Raw genomic sequence first — 17,787 nt, forward strand, 5'->3', positions numbered from 1 at the left:
CACGTATTGATCTTTCGAATAAAAAAAAAATTTTGATTACAATTTAATTTTTTGTGTTATTTTTTACAATTTCAAGTTCTATCGGGCTTAAAAAAAGACCCTATAGTATTAGTTTGTACTTTATTATGAAACAGGGCCCAGGTTGTATTCCTGTTGGTTTGGATCCTGCATACACTGTTATTATCAGTGTAGGATCTTATGATCGCGTCCGTTAGGGACGTGTTAAGGTATTGAAGCTGTCAGATGTTCCTGGACAACTCTTGGCCTCTTCCTCGAGTTGGGTACAGTAGGAATCCCAATTCGTCAACTTTGGATTCCTGTAGACCGACTCGGTCATATCACATGTTGTTAAGTCATATCTAATATACCGATGATCTGAGCATGATTCTTCATCTTAGACGTGCCAGTTCTTAATCATCGGACCTACTCAACGAGTGGATATGGTTATATCTATGACTACCGCCCTCAACCTATTGACAAAGGTAGCCTTGCTACCTCTTTGAGGACCTCTCAGTGGAGGGTCCCGGTCTTGAAGAATTCCAGTCCCTATCAACGGAGGTTGATGGGCCCGGTTGTTCATCGGTGTCCTGGGACCGCCCCCCTCGCCTCGTATCAGCTCTCCTGGTCGTTTCAGGTCCCGAAGGGTTCTGGTCCCTAACACTATAGGTGGAGGTGCCCTATTGACCTTCGGTATCCTGAGAACTTACCCTAAGCCTCCTTCTAGCCCTCCTGGATGGTCCGGGTCCTGCTGAGTTCCGGTCCCTATCAGCCGAGGCTGATGGGCCTGAAGCTCTCCCGGTATCCCGTGGCCGATCCACGCTCCTTGGCTCGCTCTCCGCAGCAGAACCAGATCCTGTAGAGCTCTGTTCCCTATCAAGCAAATTTGCTGGGTCCAAAACACTCTCAGTCTCCTGTAGTCCTACTGAGGCTCTATTGATCGCACGCCGCCTTCTCCTCATTGCGCCCGATCCTCTGCCATCCCTTCTTCTAGACTGGGGTCCGGGGAGAGTGTGTCCACTTCCCCCTGCTGAGGTTCCTCATCACTAATCTCTTCCATGATCTTGGAAAGTGAGCTGGAAACATTCCCTGGCAGTTCCACTGCTGGCCCTGCCAGGTGCGAAATATCTGAGGAGGACAAGTTCTCCTCATCTGGAAAGGGATAAATGTAAAAAAATGTTATTTTCGTTCATTTTGTTCCCACGAGTATGGAGGTTCTTAAAGGCATTGCAGGTACCCCTCTCCCTGCAGCGGGCATTAGATACAATGGGGTGCGCCAAATGCCCCAAGTGGGTCGATAAAAGACAGTATATTTTTATACACCCTCTCCCATTCAGCCTCAGCTCGAGCTCCCAACGCCTAGCTTGGGTGTTTAAAGGGCCCGTCATGGCTGTCTTATTGGGCACCCGCCTCTGTCGTTCGCGATTCCCATCGGACTCCCCAGGGAGCACCACGCGGAGGTAACTGTAGGCGTTGGCAGGGATAGAGAAGACTGGGAATCCTCAGACAATGAGTAGGGCACTCTGGCCTGATTCATCCGCAAAGAGTGGGGGAGACACCCGCACCCATCTCCCCCTCTAGTCCTCCTGTTGCCCTGCCCATTAACCCCGCTTACCAGATTATAAGTAACTTCATTAGTAATTAGCATGGATAAATGTATATATTTTTGAGGAACATTGTAAATATCAAACAAGTGTACATTTTATCAATAAAGTAATTCATAGGTTTGTCCTAGTAGATGTATGGGTAGGAAGCCTCCCACAGGTTTACTGTTGTTAGAAAGATCATGTTGAGGAGAGTCTCAGCTGGTTTTCTCACCAGTCCCTTCAGTGTTTACCAAGATGTCTCTGTAATAAAGTACTTTTGAAGGCTTCGCTTCCACATGATCCGAGGACTGGTCCCCCTTCGATTTTTTCCTGCACTATTCGGAAAAATGATTTGTTGCCCGCCCCTCTTATTTTCAAAGGTCTAAAGACCTGTGTCCTCCACTTGCATTTTCCTATTCCTTTATCAATGTATTGAGAGTGGTTATCCTCAGCGCTCTAGTTACCTCAAATCTGATCAGTGCTGATGCTAGTTTGGCTCTGCTGACACACTATATCCATATTCTCTACTTTCCTCATGGTAACTGAACATGCAGTATTGATATCATCCTGTAAGAGCTCTGAACCTACTATCAAAGCACTGGCGACGACCCAGAAGTAATATTCTTACAACTATCAGCCGTAGTTATGAGAAGTCCGTAATTAGGAGCCGATAAGCAAGTGCGACGTTATTAGATCTTCAATACAATTCCGGTGGTCTCTTAAATTTTTTGAAGCTTATAGTCTCGAACATCAACGATGGATGTCTAGAGACAAGATTCTCATGACTAGAAACATTTTCGTGAACTTGGTGACAATTTGTATTTCATTTCGACATATATCACTGACCTTGGTTTAGATTCTACGTAAGACAATAGAAATTCCATCTTAGCTGTACAACATTAGTTAAGTTAAATCAAATTAAAAACCTAAGAAAATTTCGGACACTGATAGGTGAGATCTGTCAGAATCCAGTAGCTTTGCACTGGAAGAACACCGATTGATAGCTGAAAAAAAACATGACTAATGTCTACCTAAAAATGTTTATAACACCTAAACCATTTAAACAAATGACTCGATATTAATAAAACTTTCATAAGGGCCTGGAATCTGGTGGTCTTCACCTCACCTGTTCCAGATAGAAGGTATTGCAGTACACAAATAATCAAAGAATCATAGATTTATCCAAAGAGGGACATCTGACCACATTACCTATACTGGATGGATTTCAGCATTAACTGTGGAAACTCCACATACTCCTGAACTAAGCTCGGGTTAAGGGAAAGAGCCCTAAAGATTGTGCCAGAAATATCAGAAGGCTACTGTAAAGGATGATTCATACACTTTTCTTCAAAGAAAAGAATAAACACTATCAGAGAACATCTGGTAGTTGCAAAAAACAAATTAAGTGCATACACCTGAAGTGGCTGAGAGGAAACATCAAAGGATCTAGGAATTTTGTACAGCAGCATTCACCACTTACAAAGTTATGGGAATTCCTAAAGGCTGGAATTGACAATCACAATCTGGATGTCATTAAAATAATATACAGAAAAAACAAATGCCAGATAAAAATAAGCTCGTCATACCTGGAGCAAAACCGGAATTTCCCCTCGACGAAGAAGAAAATTATCCCTTCTTCAGGGAGTTTGTTTAGGGGTGGAAGCCCAACATCAGTGAGCCACCATTAAAGATGAAGTTGAATCAGTGGTGAGCTGCAGAAGCCACCGGATGCATCCAGAGGACAAGGTGCAACCCCATGAAGCCTCAACCCATTAGGACCCCCTCCCTCTGTTATATTGTTGATATTTGGGAGAAGTGGCAGGCACATGCCTGGCTGCTGTACCCTGTATGACAGAAATGGGGAGGAAGGGAAGGGGGGGAAAAAAAAAGAAGAAAGATTCCATAGTACAAAGTGACCAGCTATATTAGAAAAGGAATTAGGAATATAACCGTATGTTAAATGTAAATATTTTTATTTATAGAACACGGCTATGGGCTGAAGTGCTGGAAACGTTGTTCAGATGATATAAAGAATTAAGAAGTGGGTAAAGGGTATGAAATAAAGTCCTGAGTTGTAGGATTATAAATAACTATTTATATTTAAAGAATTACAAATGAGAAAAAAATACTGGGAATGCTCTATTCCTATTATGGATTAGAAATTTATTAATGTAAACAAAAACCTGATCAATAAAGCATCAGTGGAAGGTGTAATATTGTATAGGTCACTGATATGAGCCCTCACAAGGACAACCACAATGAGGAGTATTTTTAACTTCTTTACTAAATCCTAGAGAACTAAAATGCTGGAAAAATTCCTTTCCTTACACTGGTAAAAGTAGTTGTGCTGACAACTACCCACTCTCTTAATGCTTTTTCCAAATCCTCTAACTTGATTTTTCGTTATTCTAACATCTACTAAATAAAACCACTTTAATCAGGAAAATTTCAAAGAGCTTTTAACTTCCACAAATTAGTTAAACAATTAAGACCTGCAGCGTGAAGAATATTGTTCACAAACAAATGAGTGGTGAAATGGTGCAGTTTCTTCATTTCTGGGAAAAAGAAAAATGATGTATTCTTTGATGTCAGGTACTCATTTCAGAACTGAGAGGTCTTAAAAAACCATAGTTCCCCACTCTGAAAAACCCATAATCTCTGGATCAGAGAAAAATTAGTGCTGAGTCAGGATTTGAAGTAGGTTCATTGAGCATGGAAAAGCTTTTCTTTCTTTTTTTTTTTTTAAATAATGATTATTAATTACAAGTGAGTGAGATACTGATTTCAATGAATTATCATAAAAAAAATGTTTCACCCACTAAATTAGTCATAACCAAAATTATATTAGTAGTAATTTTCAAATTAAAATGCTAATGAAATCATACCACTAGGTGGATATATGAAAAAAAAAAAAAACGATGAAGATGTAACGGCTAACAAAAAATAACTTGTTTTATAATTTTCTACCTTTCACGCAGAGTATATGAACACTATACTTAAAACAAACTCTAAACATAATTAAAACAAAAATAAAAATTTTTGAAATAGACGGTGTATAAATTTAAGAGAAAGTAACAAATGCCTAAATGAAAATAATATTTCATCTAGAACACTGGCCTATCTTAAGTCATTGAGAAAATAGTCCTGAAGCATATATAGAGTAAAGTAAAATCCTCAAGTTACCAAATTAACTAATTTTTTAATGGTTATAGTAAATAAAATAGCATACTCTATTCTAAGTTATTCTCGGTTAAAAGCATAATAATAGATTTTTAGAGAATTATTTCATGAATTACATTCAATCAATGGGGAAAAAATGATAACACTGGAAATAAAAATAATTTACTTATTTTTCTAATATCTTTAGACACAGTAGAACAGTTTAAAAATAATTATTGGCATGACATGCAGTTATCAATTTTCTTGATAAAATTCAGAATTCCAAAACGAAAAGAAAACGTAAAAATTTAAGAAAGTTTTACAATTCGTTTTGGAAAAAAAAAGGAATTTGTTGTGAAGTCATCTAAATATAAATAGAAAAAATACTTTTTTTTTGGAAATTTAAATTAAATTGAGTCTAATAAGTGAAAGTCAATTGGACAATTTAAAATAATTCATGACATCTTCAACCTTGAAAAAGCAGGAAGAGAATTTTCAAACTCTGACAGAAGGCTCAAACTTAATGTTAGTGAGATAAAAACTGAATATAAGATCGGGGAGACTACCCCAAATCCAAGAAAGATTATTTCCGACCATTACAAGTTTGAAATGATCTGGATCTCTACTAGAACCAGATAGAACCAATTATATTAAATGCATTAGAGTCCTGGGCAACTACTAAACCCATAGGGCAAGACCTCGACAGCATTTACAAAGAAAAATTGTCTTGAATATAAGGACTGCAATTTGGAAGTGAGGGTTGTAGTCGTACCAACCAGGAGTTGTGTAGTATACATAGTGATCCTTAGATAGTAACGTTATTAAAACTGAATCATTTAAGGTGGACAGTACAAGGGCTAGGAGAGAAGACAATGAAATACAAAACTTCAGAGACAACTAATACATAATAACAAATACAGATGGATAGCATTGTTACTGATTCCAAAAACATCCTAGGAGTCCACAATTGGATGATAGCTGTGAAAGGTGAAGACAATTAGTGAAGGTTGTTACAGGAGCCGAAGACTCAGCAACGAGTAGTAGAGCAACTTAAATGTATTAATAGGCGATTCCATTCTTCCATTTAAAATTTAATATTACTTATCTCACTTCTAGAAAAATTATTTTATATTTTATCAGTATTATTTATAATTGATTATCGTAGGCTTTCTTAAGTCAAGTTTCCCAGCTATTCAATAAATAATAAATGTGTAATTATACACATAAACACTTAACTTGGCTTCAAAGGAGTTAGAATCAGCAAAAAACGGATTTATGAAATTAATTAGGAATATGAAATAACCAGGGGAGTCTATACAAATTATTTCTATATTACCTTGAGTTAATATAGCTAATTGTGTTATACACATTTAATTTAAGTAACCAAACAAAAAATAAATTGTATTTTAAAAATATAAATCTGTCAAGAGCGATTTTTTATGTCAGAGTATTGCAGAAGAAATAAAAACATGCCTAATTAAATGTAAAAATAGAAACAAAAGAAATAGTAAGTGTAAAATATTTTCCCCTAAATCATGGTAAATATTAAGAAATATTTAAAGTGCTTTTTGTTTTATCCCATCATTAAACATCAATTTCTTTAACAAACAAAAAGCGTTTGGGGTAGACTAGAACTGAAGTAACTACACAGCAAATAACCATTCATGACTTCACAGCTTGTAAAGTAGTGAAGATATCGTTTGTTGTTGCCCAGGGTGTAACTAAAGCTTTAATTTCTTTGGAGGATTTTATCAAATCCAAAAGTGGATATCCTATTCTGGGAAATAACAGATCATTTTCTCTCAACTTCAAAGAAGGGCAAAGATCATTCTGACCATCCCCAACATAAAACACAGTACCATATTCTATTCCTAACTTCCTTTGGTCTTCAATATGTTTTTCCATAACATATCCTTTGCAGAGATTTATCCCACTTTGACTACACCAATCTTGAAAGTGATATTCAGAAATATCAAGCTTGCCATTAATAAATTCTGCAGGATTAGTATATATAGCATCTATACAAATTTTGACATTATTACTTTTTAACCACTCATCAATAAAATAGGTATTAGCATCAGATATTATTATAGTATCACAGTCCATTTCCTTAAGCTTATGTAAGAAGAGTAGAAAATAAGGTACAGGTGGAATTTCAACAATAGCTTTGCGGATCACCTCTTCAGAAATTTCTTGTTTATGTAAAAGCCCAAAAATGTCTCTCATATAAGCAGTCCATCGTCCGGTTTCGGCCAAATTTTTGGTTTGTTGAGATATTATAGAGCCTGAAAGTAAATCACGCACAACGATATCACTATTATCTTGAATTATTGTATGGTCGAAATCGAAAACGCCCAAAAATTTTCTCATTCTCGTCATGATATATCTTCAATATATTAATACTGTAATTCGCGGGGTTCAATGAGTTTGCAAATTATTTTCATTTGTCTTAACCTTCATTACTTATAACCTAAAACTTACTTTCGCGCTCAGCCCAAAATTAAACTTTTAATAATTCAGAGACACAGGAAAAATGGTAAATTGGCCGGGAATGAGGTACATGGTTGGATTTCGTAGCTGAGAAAATCAGTTACGTAAATTTGTTTTTTTAATTGTTTTAGAAGGAGGCAAGGCAAGGTGGCACTGGCCGGTGCCTTGTGAGACCTGAAGTAGGTTCTGCTACATTAATGTGACTTGGGTTTTGAACTAAGGAGTTTTCTTTCATACAGGGCAAGAAATGGAAGACGATAACAGTGAACCAAATAGCTCCTTAGAGGACGACTATTATGCATTCCTCAATGTTTCGAGAAATGTAAGTGCCTCCTCAAAAACTAGTTGAAGGTTATCCTTCTAATTTATGAACTAGACTCAATATAATAACACTTCCTGTTCATAATTAAACTGGAAAAGGATTATATTTACAGTTATCACCGGACCCATAAAGGGAAAATATTTTAGTTTTCTATCATAGTTTTATAAATTAAAATCATCTCTTTTTAAGAACCATAAGTTTTAAACATGTTTCTTTTAAATACTTTAAAATTATGTGTTCTGTTTATTAAAGGCTCCTACTGATGAAATTACCAATGCATACCGAAGATTGAGTAGACTTTACCACCCTGACAAACATGTTGATCCAGCAAGTAAAAGGGAAGCAGAGATTATATTTAACAAGACTAAAAAGGCTTATGAAGGTGATTTTCCCTTATCTGAATTTGCTGGATTATTAAACATTTTCATTATTTTTTTTTTTAGTATTATGTGAATATTTTGTATATTTATGTTTATGAACCATAATTAATTATATTTATTAGTTCTTACTCAGTATAGACAAAAAAGGAAGTAATAGCATTATTAGTACTTAGATCTATCTTGGTCCTAACATGATGTAACATCGATTAGTTATTACTAATTTTTCATCATTACATTATTGTTAACAACTTCATAAATTATTATATAGGGTTATGTTAAACCCCAAAGTTGTTCTTGAAAATGTTTATTTTTATCAGTTTAATAAAAAACTGGAAACTACTTCATGAATGCTACACACAGGTGGTAATTGAGCCAAATTCACTGATCACACTAAATGGGGTATGCTGGAAGTACCCAAATGTATCTAAAAGTTCACAATTGTTGGAGTGGGTCTGCCCTGACACCTATGGTGTCGGTTCAGTATCCAATCTAACAAGAGATTTTAACCCTTCATTTATCTCTCATGCAACATAAACATGCACTCCCCACTAGTTTGATGATTTTAATATTAATTGAACATATTATCGGGATAAAAATAAAACCTGATCAGTTTACCTTAACGAAAGTAGCAAATGATCACTTTTCTATCTATCTGATGATGTAATTTGTATGGTAGATTAGAAAGGGGTGTAACCCTTTTTAAATTATACAATGTTAAATATCAAATTGTAGAATACTATTAATGAGCGTTGTTTGTTAGTAAGGACATACCCAACTCATTTTAATAGTGATATCTGTAAACTAGTAGGTATTATTGAACATACTCGGCTACATTCAACTGTGATTGGCCATCATGAATATTATATCTTTAAAAAAAACTGGACTCTTTTATAAATTTATTTTATTGGATATGGATTGTTCATTAAATGACAGTTAAAAGTTATACAAACATCTTCTATTTGACATCAAAACATGCAATGAATACAAAACAAGTTTTTAAACCTGAGTTTCAGGTTGAAACGTCGGCATAAATAAATATTTTTTTGTTTATTTATGTTGTTCTTTGCTGACTACACCGCTCGACTATCTTCTCCAATCAGTAATCTACAGTCAACAATCTACACCTCATTACAAATATATAATGTGGGGAGTATTTGAAACATAATAAATTTTGAATCTAAGCTTTCAACTCAAATGCATGCTTTAAGGTGCCCTCTATCCAAATATATGTCTCACAAAGTGGTCTCTTTCTATGTATATGAACAGTTTAGCGAAAAAACAAGAAGTTATACAGAGCTGGCATTATGTGTTTTAGGAATGTTTATTTACATTTAACAAATCTATTTTTGCGTACAATTGGTGTATTGATTTTTTTTTTAATTGACTGTTTATTGTCAGATCTTTTGTATGTTTGATGAATACAAGTTTTTGATGTTTACAGAGCTTAAATTTTCATTATAAATATAGAATGTTGCAAATCTCATTTTAAGAAATAAAAAATATTAAAAACTATATGTTACAAATTGTTGAAACTCAGGGAACTATACAAAATATTGTGTATGTCTGAAAAGAAAACAAAATAAATATATACAAATCATGTTTCTAAGTTTTTTATATCATATACAATTGATTTGCTAAACAAAGTTTTCATTTGTTCAGTTCTCAAGGATCCTCATAAACGAGCAATTTATGATAGTGTAGGCATAAAAGGCTTGGAGACAGATGGCTGGGAAGTTATGCAACGTTCCAAAACACCACAAGAAATCAGAGAAGAATATGAACAATTGGCAAGGTAAAATTTTCTTTAAAATATAAATTAAAATTTATTAACTTAAATTTTCTGAGAGAGGAAGTTAGCTCAGTAAGGTGCATTGCCCTCACCTACAGGCCTGGGTTTAATTCTGGCTGTGACATCTAATTATTCATTTATTTAATCAACTGAAGTTTAACTTTGTGAGTTCAGAAGCACTCTTAGAGCATACCCTGCCTATATAAAGTACTTTCAATTGGAGGAAAAACCTGGTTGTTAAGCTTTATCTTGAACCAATTACCACCTTAGACTACTGTTGCTCTAGAAACGGTAGTTTCTTACCAATTGCTGAGCTCAAGACTTGGTGGTACCACATGTTTTTGTTTACTAAAGTTTCTTAGTAACTAATCCATTTATTGGTATTGCTGAGACCCATTTTATTGATTTTAATGGATTTTATTTTGTTACTTTAAAATGAATTTCTGAAATTAAGGCTGAATATTCAGAAATATACATCTATATAAATAAATATATGAATATTTTGACATTTAAGAGTCAGAATTCACAAATCTATTATCCTTCCTACTGCTCTGTATGGATGTGAAAGAGGCCTCTTACATGAAGGGAAGAACAGTGCATTAAGGTTTTTGAAAATAAAGTATTGCAGTTGTTGCGAACAGAATCCAACATCTAAAACAATTTCCTGAATGCTGTAAAAACCAGGTTCTGTTTGTATTGGTGATCATAATTGAACGATTGAAAAAAAAAAAAAAAGAAGAAAAACATATATAAAAAAAGAAAGGAAATTCTGTAAAAGAATCAAAATATTGCACAAAAAAAAAATATATATATACTTATTAATATCATAAATAAAATTAAGTAATTAAAGTAAAGTGTAGGGTTAGTAATGTTAGTAAAAAAAATTAAACAAATATAATTTTATAAAAAAGGAAGCAATAGAGAAAATATACAAAATTAATTATTACAAACTAAAGGAATCAAATAAGAAGTCTTCTTTGAACAAAATAAAAAAAAAAAAAAATTGATGAACAATAATAAATGTTGTTGCTTGCTCAGTGATAAGAATGTCTATTTATCTGACCTGTTAATGAAGGTCTTGGATGTTGATGACAGGACAATGATGGGAAAGTATAACTGCAGAAAATTGCAGTCTTAAGGAGGCAGTGTGCTATGTAACAGGAGCTGGTGGCTTCTAAGAGACCTCAAAGCCGACTGTTTATAGAAATATAGGAGATGCAGCCAGTTTTCTATTGTAAAGAGCACTTAATTCTGTTGTTACAAACAAACAGCACATGTGAATATATATACGCATTATATTACCAAAATTCAATCAATAACAGATTTCTTATTTTTAAATCTATCTTCAATAAAAATAAAAGAAATAAGATGTTTAAGTGCGTAAAGAGCAGTAAATTTGATGGTGATAGTATGGAAGCAAATAAGATGGGCTTGTAAGTTTGTTTTGTAACAAACTTATTCCTTTTAAATTAATAAACACTAGTCAAACTGGGCAATGGCCAAGGGGTAGACCGATTAGTATTGATATATGAATAATATCATCACATATTATTTATTTATTTTGACCTCAAATAAATCTTATGTATCAATTTTTTTTTCTTTAGACAGAGAGAGGAGCGGCGACTTCAACAAAGAACCAATCCTAAAGGAAACATAACAATCAACATTAATGCTACAGACCTCTTCAACAGATATGGATACGACTTAGATTATGATATGTAAGTGGTTATTTATAATATTTTTGCTATAGATTGTCCATGAAAAATAATTATTTCAGTACTGTCCAGAGTTAGTGTTTAGCCGCTTAGGTTTCAGGAGCTCTATCAACAGGTCAGGCAAACCATTGTATTGTGTTGCATGTTATCTATATTGGTTTTGTTTCTCCTCTAATGAAGTTTGCATGCTCTTATTAGGAAATGTCATATGCCAAATCTTTAAATTATTACTAAGTGAATAAGTCCACTCTGCTTTGTACTTTATCTCTTACATTGAAATAAAGTTCTTCGAAATATACGAGAGTTGATGATAATAACTTTTATTTTAGACTCAGCTGCTGGAAGTTATAACTCAAAGGCTTCACTTTTTTATTTATACTGGTAATTTGTTTTATAATGGGATATTTGAATGTTGGGGTTGAAATCTATATCTATATCTTTACTATATGTATAAAAGGGAATGGTTGGAATCTTTGTGCACAATAAACTTTTAGAATACGGGACTGATTTATATGCTGTTTTTTTTATCAAAATGTCCCCTGTCACCATGGCAAGGTTTTAAAAATCCTCCCCTCTCCCTCCCCCCAATTTCTTTGGTAGAAAAAAATTGAAAATTTTTGGCATGTAGCTCAGAAAGTATACATTTTTTTCTCAGTTATTATATAGTAATTGATTTATCTCTTTCAGAGGAATAAGAAATTAAAGCCCAATATAAGATGAAAAATTTACCTTGCTTAGCTTACCTTAAAAACATTTACTAGTACTGAGTAGAGTATTACTGAAAAAAATTTACTTATATTGAGCTACATTTTAAGATTAGCTAAAATGGGGTACGGACCCATATCCTGCCCTCCAGGCAAACCCATTGTTATCTCACCTTTAAAACATTTACTTATAACTAATAGTTGAATATTGGCTAATATTTGTATAGTTTAAATAAACAAAAATTAATTCAAGGGAATTTTACTTCCTTTTTGGTGTTATGATCTCTTCGAGAGATTGTAATGTCTTACATCAACCGATATTGGTTATGTGTAATTTTTTTTAAAGAAAACAGATCTCTGGAGAGCAAGATTATGTCAATTCCTAGTTTAAGCTAATTTTATAATATAGCTCTATTGTTCTTGAGATATGACAATACAGAGGAGACCAATAGATATCTGTTGGTTGTCTAAACAAAAGTAAAGGTTATTCCAAAAGAATAAAAATATTTGAGTTTTAGATTATTTTTCTTATGAAAAATTGATTCTAATAAAAAAAATAATTTTTCTCTTAGGCCAAACAGCTACCCTGTTATTGAGGTGTCTGGTATGGCTATCAACCAGTCTATAGAGGCTCCCCTTACTGCAAGGAACACCTCAAGTATATCTGGCCATCTATCAACTCATAATGGCACTGGTACTATATTCAAATATTTACTTGATTCTGTCTAAAACTATTTATTATATTAGTATTGATTAGAAATTTCTAATATTTATGAAATTATAAAATATATTATTCTATTTACTTCAAATTCTTTAATTTTTTAAGGTATTTAGTTATGAACTAGGCCTGTAAATAAATATGGATAAAACAAATTATATGGTTAGTAGCAGAAATGAAAGCTATTTTGGTAATGTAGATACAGGAGGAAATATATTTGAACAGGTAGAGAGGTTTAAGTGTTTAGGTTCTATGGTAACTAATCAAAAAAATTTAAATTGATGAGGAAATAAAAGCAAGGTCAATGCTTTTATGCACTATCAAAGGCGGGAAATTTTTGTTTTTTTTCAATTTCAAAATTGCTAAGCTTGTGCTTTCTGTCCAGAAAGTTAAAAATTAGAATTTATATAACTATTATCCTTCTTACTGTTCTTTACGGATGTGAAACATGGCCTCTTATACCAAGTGAAGAACAGCACCTCAAGGTTTATGAAAGAAAAGGATTACATAAAATATTCAAACTGAAAAAAGATGAGTTAACCAGAGAATTTCAATAATGAATTGAGGAACTGCACCCAGTAAATATAATTCAGATTATAGCATCACAGCGAATAAGATGCATGTAAGGTTGTATTGCTTAGTAACTAATGGATCCCTTCAAAGTTAATTAACCCTGAACCGAGGTGAAAACATCTGAGGGATAAACTGAACCGTAGGTGGGAGGAATGTAACAAGACTGATCTGGTAGATTTGGGTTTAAATGTATGTACATAGCGATTAGTGGCATCGGCTTTGAACCTTCGGGTTCGCTAAGCCTTTATTATTGTAATGTTTTAAAATATATTATTCTATTCATTTCAACTTCTCTATCCTTTTAATTTACTCTGTTTATTTACATATAATTTCACATTTTCTTTGCGCTATCTTGTAATCCTGCCATAGTTTCAATATTTTTTTATGTCTTGTTTGTTTCTATAGTTATATTTGTTTTTTATTTCTATATCTCTAAAAAAAAACTGCAATCTTAGTCTAATCTTCAGTTTCTAATAAATTGTTTCTATACTTGTCCGACCATCTTATCCTTCAATTCTGTGCTGTTTTTTTATTTTTTATTAATTTTAATTGTAATTTTGTTCTTGAAAAATCTTGTTATACCACCTTGTTTCTTGTTTTTATAGATATGGAGAAGACCTACTAAGTTGGTTCAAATGTTGGTTTTATTTCTGATCATGTCCTTAACCTTTTTGAGGTCTGAATACTCCTGGCCGAAATGGTCCGTAAGGAATGGAGTTCGGGTATCGCTGACCATTGCTGGGGCCGAAATATTTTTTAGTTACACTGAAGTGACTATTAAAGGCTCAAAGAGTAATAAATTATAGCAATTCTTTTGCAGAAGATTAAATAATTAAAGAGTTATTTTTTAGTATTAAAATTATTTATTATAAACAATAATTTATTATTTAAAACATTAAATTTTATTATGGACTATAAAACTTAATATATATATAATAAAAATTAATAATTCAATGGTGTGTGAAAAATTTCAAAACAATTATCGATACATAGACTGGCATTGCATTTGTATCATGTATCACTCCTTCTCTTACATTTTAAGCAAACAACACACTTTCTTAGTGTCAACTGTTTTACACCCGCATTAATCTCACATTTTGACAGAAAATGCCTTTTAATTAGTCGAAACATTAAATCCTCAGATTTTCTTTTTCCTCCTCCTCCCATGCTTCTACTTTGTGGATATTTTTATAAAATATCTTTCATTAGGGCTAAACGAAATTCACATGAATTTTTTGTTTGGTACCAGTAAAATTTTGATATAAAATATATGCATTATATACAACTAAGTCTATACAAGTGAAAAAAACAATTTTTATACCATTTTATCTTCTTCCTTACCGATTTAAATGTACTTAAAGAGAGTCACATAACATGAGATTTCCAGTTCGGGAATTCCTGGAGATTTTTATGACCCTAATGTTGACCAATTGCTACCTAAGGGAGGCAAATTACTAACGAGTGATCCCGTATTAATTTTATATGAAAGTGACTGTTTATTGATTGAAAAAGTCTACAGACACATATATGCGCTTTTAGTCCACACTGTTGACTTAGAGAAAACATATATGTGGAGATAGTCCACACAGTTGACTTTCGCCAAACGCATATATGCATCCATAGAGCTCAAAAGTTTAACTAAGATTTAGTTCATGATCTATAACATCTACTTCATTATATATCTATTATTTATAAAAGTTGATGATCACAATGGTGTTTTATTTATTTTACAATGTTTATATAATTTTACAGGTCAGGGAACAATTAATTTAACTAATCGTTACACGCTGTCTGAGAAATCTTGGGTAGAGCTCGGTGGTGGGGCTGGTGCGGGACCTCTGCTTATATTCAAAGCTTTCCGAACTCTTTATAAAAGAACATTTGCTCAAATGGACACCTTTGTTCTGTTTGGAAGCAATGGAATACGCACAGGGATTGACGCAAGTAAGTTTTTGAAACTAATAAATATTGGTCATAAGGGTTGAATTCATAGTTGGCACTAAAAGTAAGCGAAAAGAATAACTCAAAAAAGTTGGCTTTTTCATTTTGCACCTATATTGAAAACTAAACAATTTTTGCATTAATAAACAATGACGTAGGTAAGTGGGCACATAAGCAGAAAAATAAGAGAAACATGCACACTAGTGGTTTTAGTTACAGAGTTACATTTGTCATTCTTTTCTGCACAATTTGGAAAAGAAAAAGAAAAAAATTGTAACACTGAAAGAAAAAATCTCCTTGCATTATTGCAATATTATTCCGCATATTATTATTGCGATTAAGATAAGATTTGCAGCAGTATGATTATTTGACCAGAATCTTTTCAAAAATTTTGGTCATTAAACAATATCAGGAGATTGTTGTGATATTACTGGGAAAATGTCATTATAATATTCTATAAAATTCCTCAAACTCACTAACTTTAATATCAGACATGACAGTAATAAGACATTACGATACTTTTAAATAAGACTGAAAATGTTCACATTTATAGGTTTTTTTTGTTTTGTTTTTTTCGATACTGAAAAATAATAAGTTTGAAATAAAACAAAAGGCTCGCCAAACTCCACTTGCAGCTGTGTAAATTTTGCTTACTGATTGTATTACATAAAAATTTACTGTGGGTAAGTGAAAAGCTTTACTTGAGTGCAACCTATTAATTCGGCCCTAAAAGTGATAACTCTTTATCCTACTTCATTGTTTCATCCCCTCCTTTTACTTGATACCTTTGTTTTGTATTTGTTTTCAAGCAACGGGTATAAATCTCGACTCGGGAACTATGGGGTACTTAACATGGAGGACAGGCAGTTCTTCCTCCATGACTACTTCATTTGTAAAGGACACCGAGACTTATAACACAAATGTGTCTGTAGTGTTCGGCGTTCCCCATTCTCACTTATTATTTGCATTTGCTTGGAAGAGAAAAGAGGCTAAAATGAAGCTTAGGACTAGCTTAAAGTGAGTTTTTGGTATGTTTTCATTTAATATTGACTTAATTTAAGTTATTCTCTGTACAATTAAGAATTTATGCTTTGTATGTTTAAAAGTTTTTCTTGGGTTCATAGGATGTAAGTGTAGATTAATTATGTTCTTGAGTAATAAAATTATTGTGATCTCGATCAAACAATTTATTATGAAACTGTTTCTTAGTGTTGTACCATTATAATTAACCTTTGATATCAGTAGATACCTTGATGTTCCTTTGGTGTGGCTGTGATTAGGACCAGATGCAAAGATGCTTATTCACAGAACTGTAATGTTATCTTTGTTCAAACTAGTGATCTTTTAATATGCATCAGAAGTGATGTCAGACTTTTTGATTGGTTGACATCAGAAGTCTCTGCCTTAGCTATCATGTTGTCAGTTGGAAATGGCTGAATGCCAATCTTTATTTATTATCATTATTCAACGATAAAACTTGAACCAAAATTTATTTTTAATTTCTAATTGTTCATATATAATGTCCTTAGGCATGGCGATATTATACATTGTATAATTATGAGAGATAGTTGACCGTGGATGACGTACGAGGAGAAGATGGTTGTTATTCATTTTATGTTATTCTGTTTATACTTTCTTTTTTATTTTTCTATACTTACTGTGGTTGTTATCTTGTTCTGTTTTTAGCCCTGAAGAAGGCTAGAAACTCTAGCCGAAACGTTGGCACAATAAAATAGGTTAATCCAACTTATTTGTGTTTCTCTTTGACTGCACCCCCAACCATCTTCTCCTTATACATTTTATAGTATTGTATACATTTTGATGTTTTCATTGTATGAAAATCCTATGTTTGATTAGATTCATCACTGTCTTCATTTGATGTATGGATCATATTTGCTAATGGATTGGGTTTTGATGGAAATCGAGGATACCCAGTTTTATTTTTTAAAAAAGACAATAATATTATATAATTTAGTTAATCCAAACTATCTGACTCTTAAAAACTTAATTTTTTATATAAACAAAAATTTAGGTGAATATTTTAAATTTACCTCATATTGTTTTTGTTTTTTTAACAATGGTTTATCTAAATCATTTGACTTAGGTGAATAAGGAATGAAAAATTGACTCTGAACACTATCATTCCATAAAACCACAAATGTTAATTAATTACAAAATATTTGAAGGATACAAAGGAAAAAGTTTTCAGAGTTACATTTTGTAATTTTTGTTTTATTCAATGAAATAAAGTCACCTTCCACCATCTCTTCTACTGAATTAGAGTAACCTTCCTCTATCTCTTCTACTGAAATACAGTTATCTTCCTCTATATCTTCTACTGAAATAGAGTAACCTTCCTCTATCTCTTCTACTGAACTAGAGTAACCTTCCTCTATCTCTTCTACTGAAATAC

General features: G+C 32.9%; 2 protein-coding genes across 3 annotated transcripts in view; one reads left to right on the plus strand and one right to left on the minus strand.

Moving 5' to 3' along the window:
• Positions 1-3,206: 3,206 nt before the first annotated feature.
• Positions 3,207-7,121, minus strand: LOC106690441 (probable phosphatase phospho2). The gene has a single exon (XM_067045693.1). The coding sequence runs from the start codon at positions 7,119-7,121 to the stop codon at positions 6,405-6,407; it is 717 nt and encodes a 238-aa protein (XP_066901794.1). The 3' UTR covers positions 3,207-6,404.
• Positions 7,122-7,414: 293 nt separating this feature from the next.
• LOC106690439 (dnaJ homolog subfamily C member 11) overlaps positions 7,415-17,787 on the plus strand; it is a gene marked incomplete in the record, with an annotated part of 18,957 nt that continues 8,584 nt past the window's right edge. For both annotated transcript variants that reach the window (XM_067045692.1, XM_067045691.1), the window contains 7 exon segments: positions 7,415-7,554; positions 7,807-7,936; positions 9,594-9,726; positions 11,328-11,441; positions 12,715-12,836; positions 15,186-15,377; positions 16,184-16,391. In XM_067045692.1, coding sequence (XP_066901793.1) covers positions 7,480-7,554; positions 7,807-7,936; positions 9,594-9,726; positions 11,328-11,441; positions 12,715-12,836; positions 15,186-15,377; positions 16,184-16,391 — 974 coding nt within the window.

This window comes from Halyomorpha halys, unplaced genomic scaffold (assembly GCF_000696795.3).
Source record: "Halyomorpha halys isolate HHAL.00 unplaced genomic scaffold, Hhal_1.1 Scaffold1717.1, whole genome shotgun sequence".
Taxonomy (NCBI): Eukaryota; Metazoa; Arthropoda; class Insecta; order Hemiptera; family Pentatomidae; genus Halyomorpha; species Halyomorpha halys.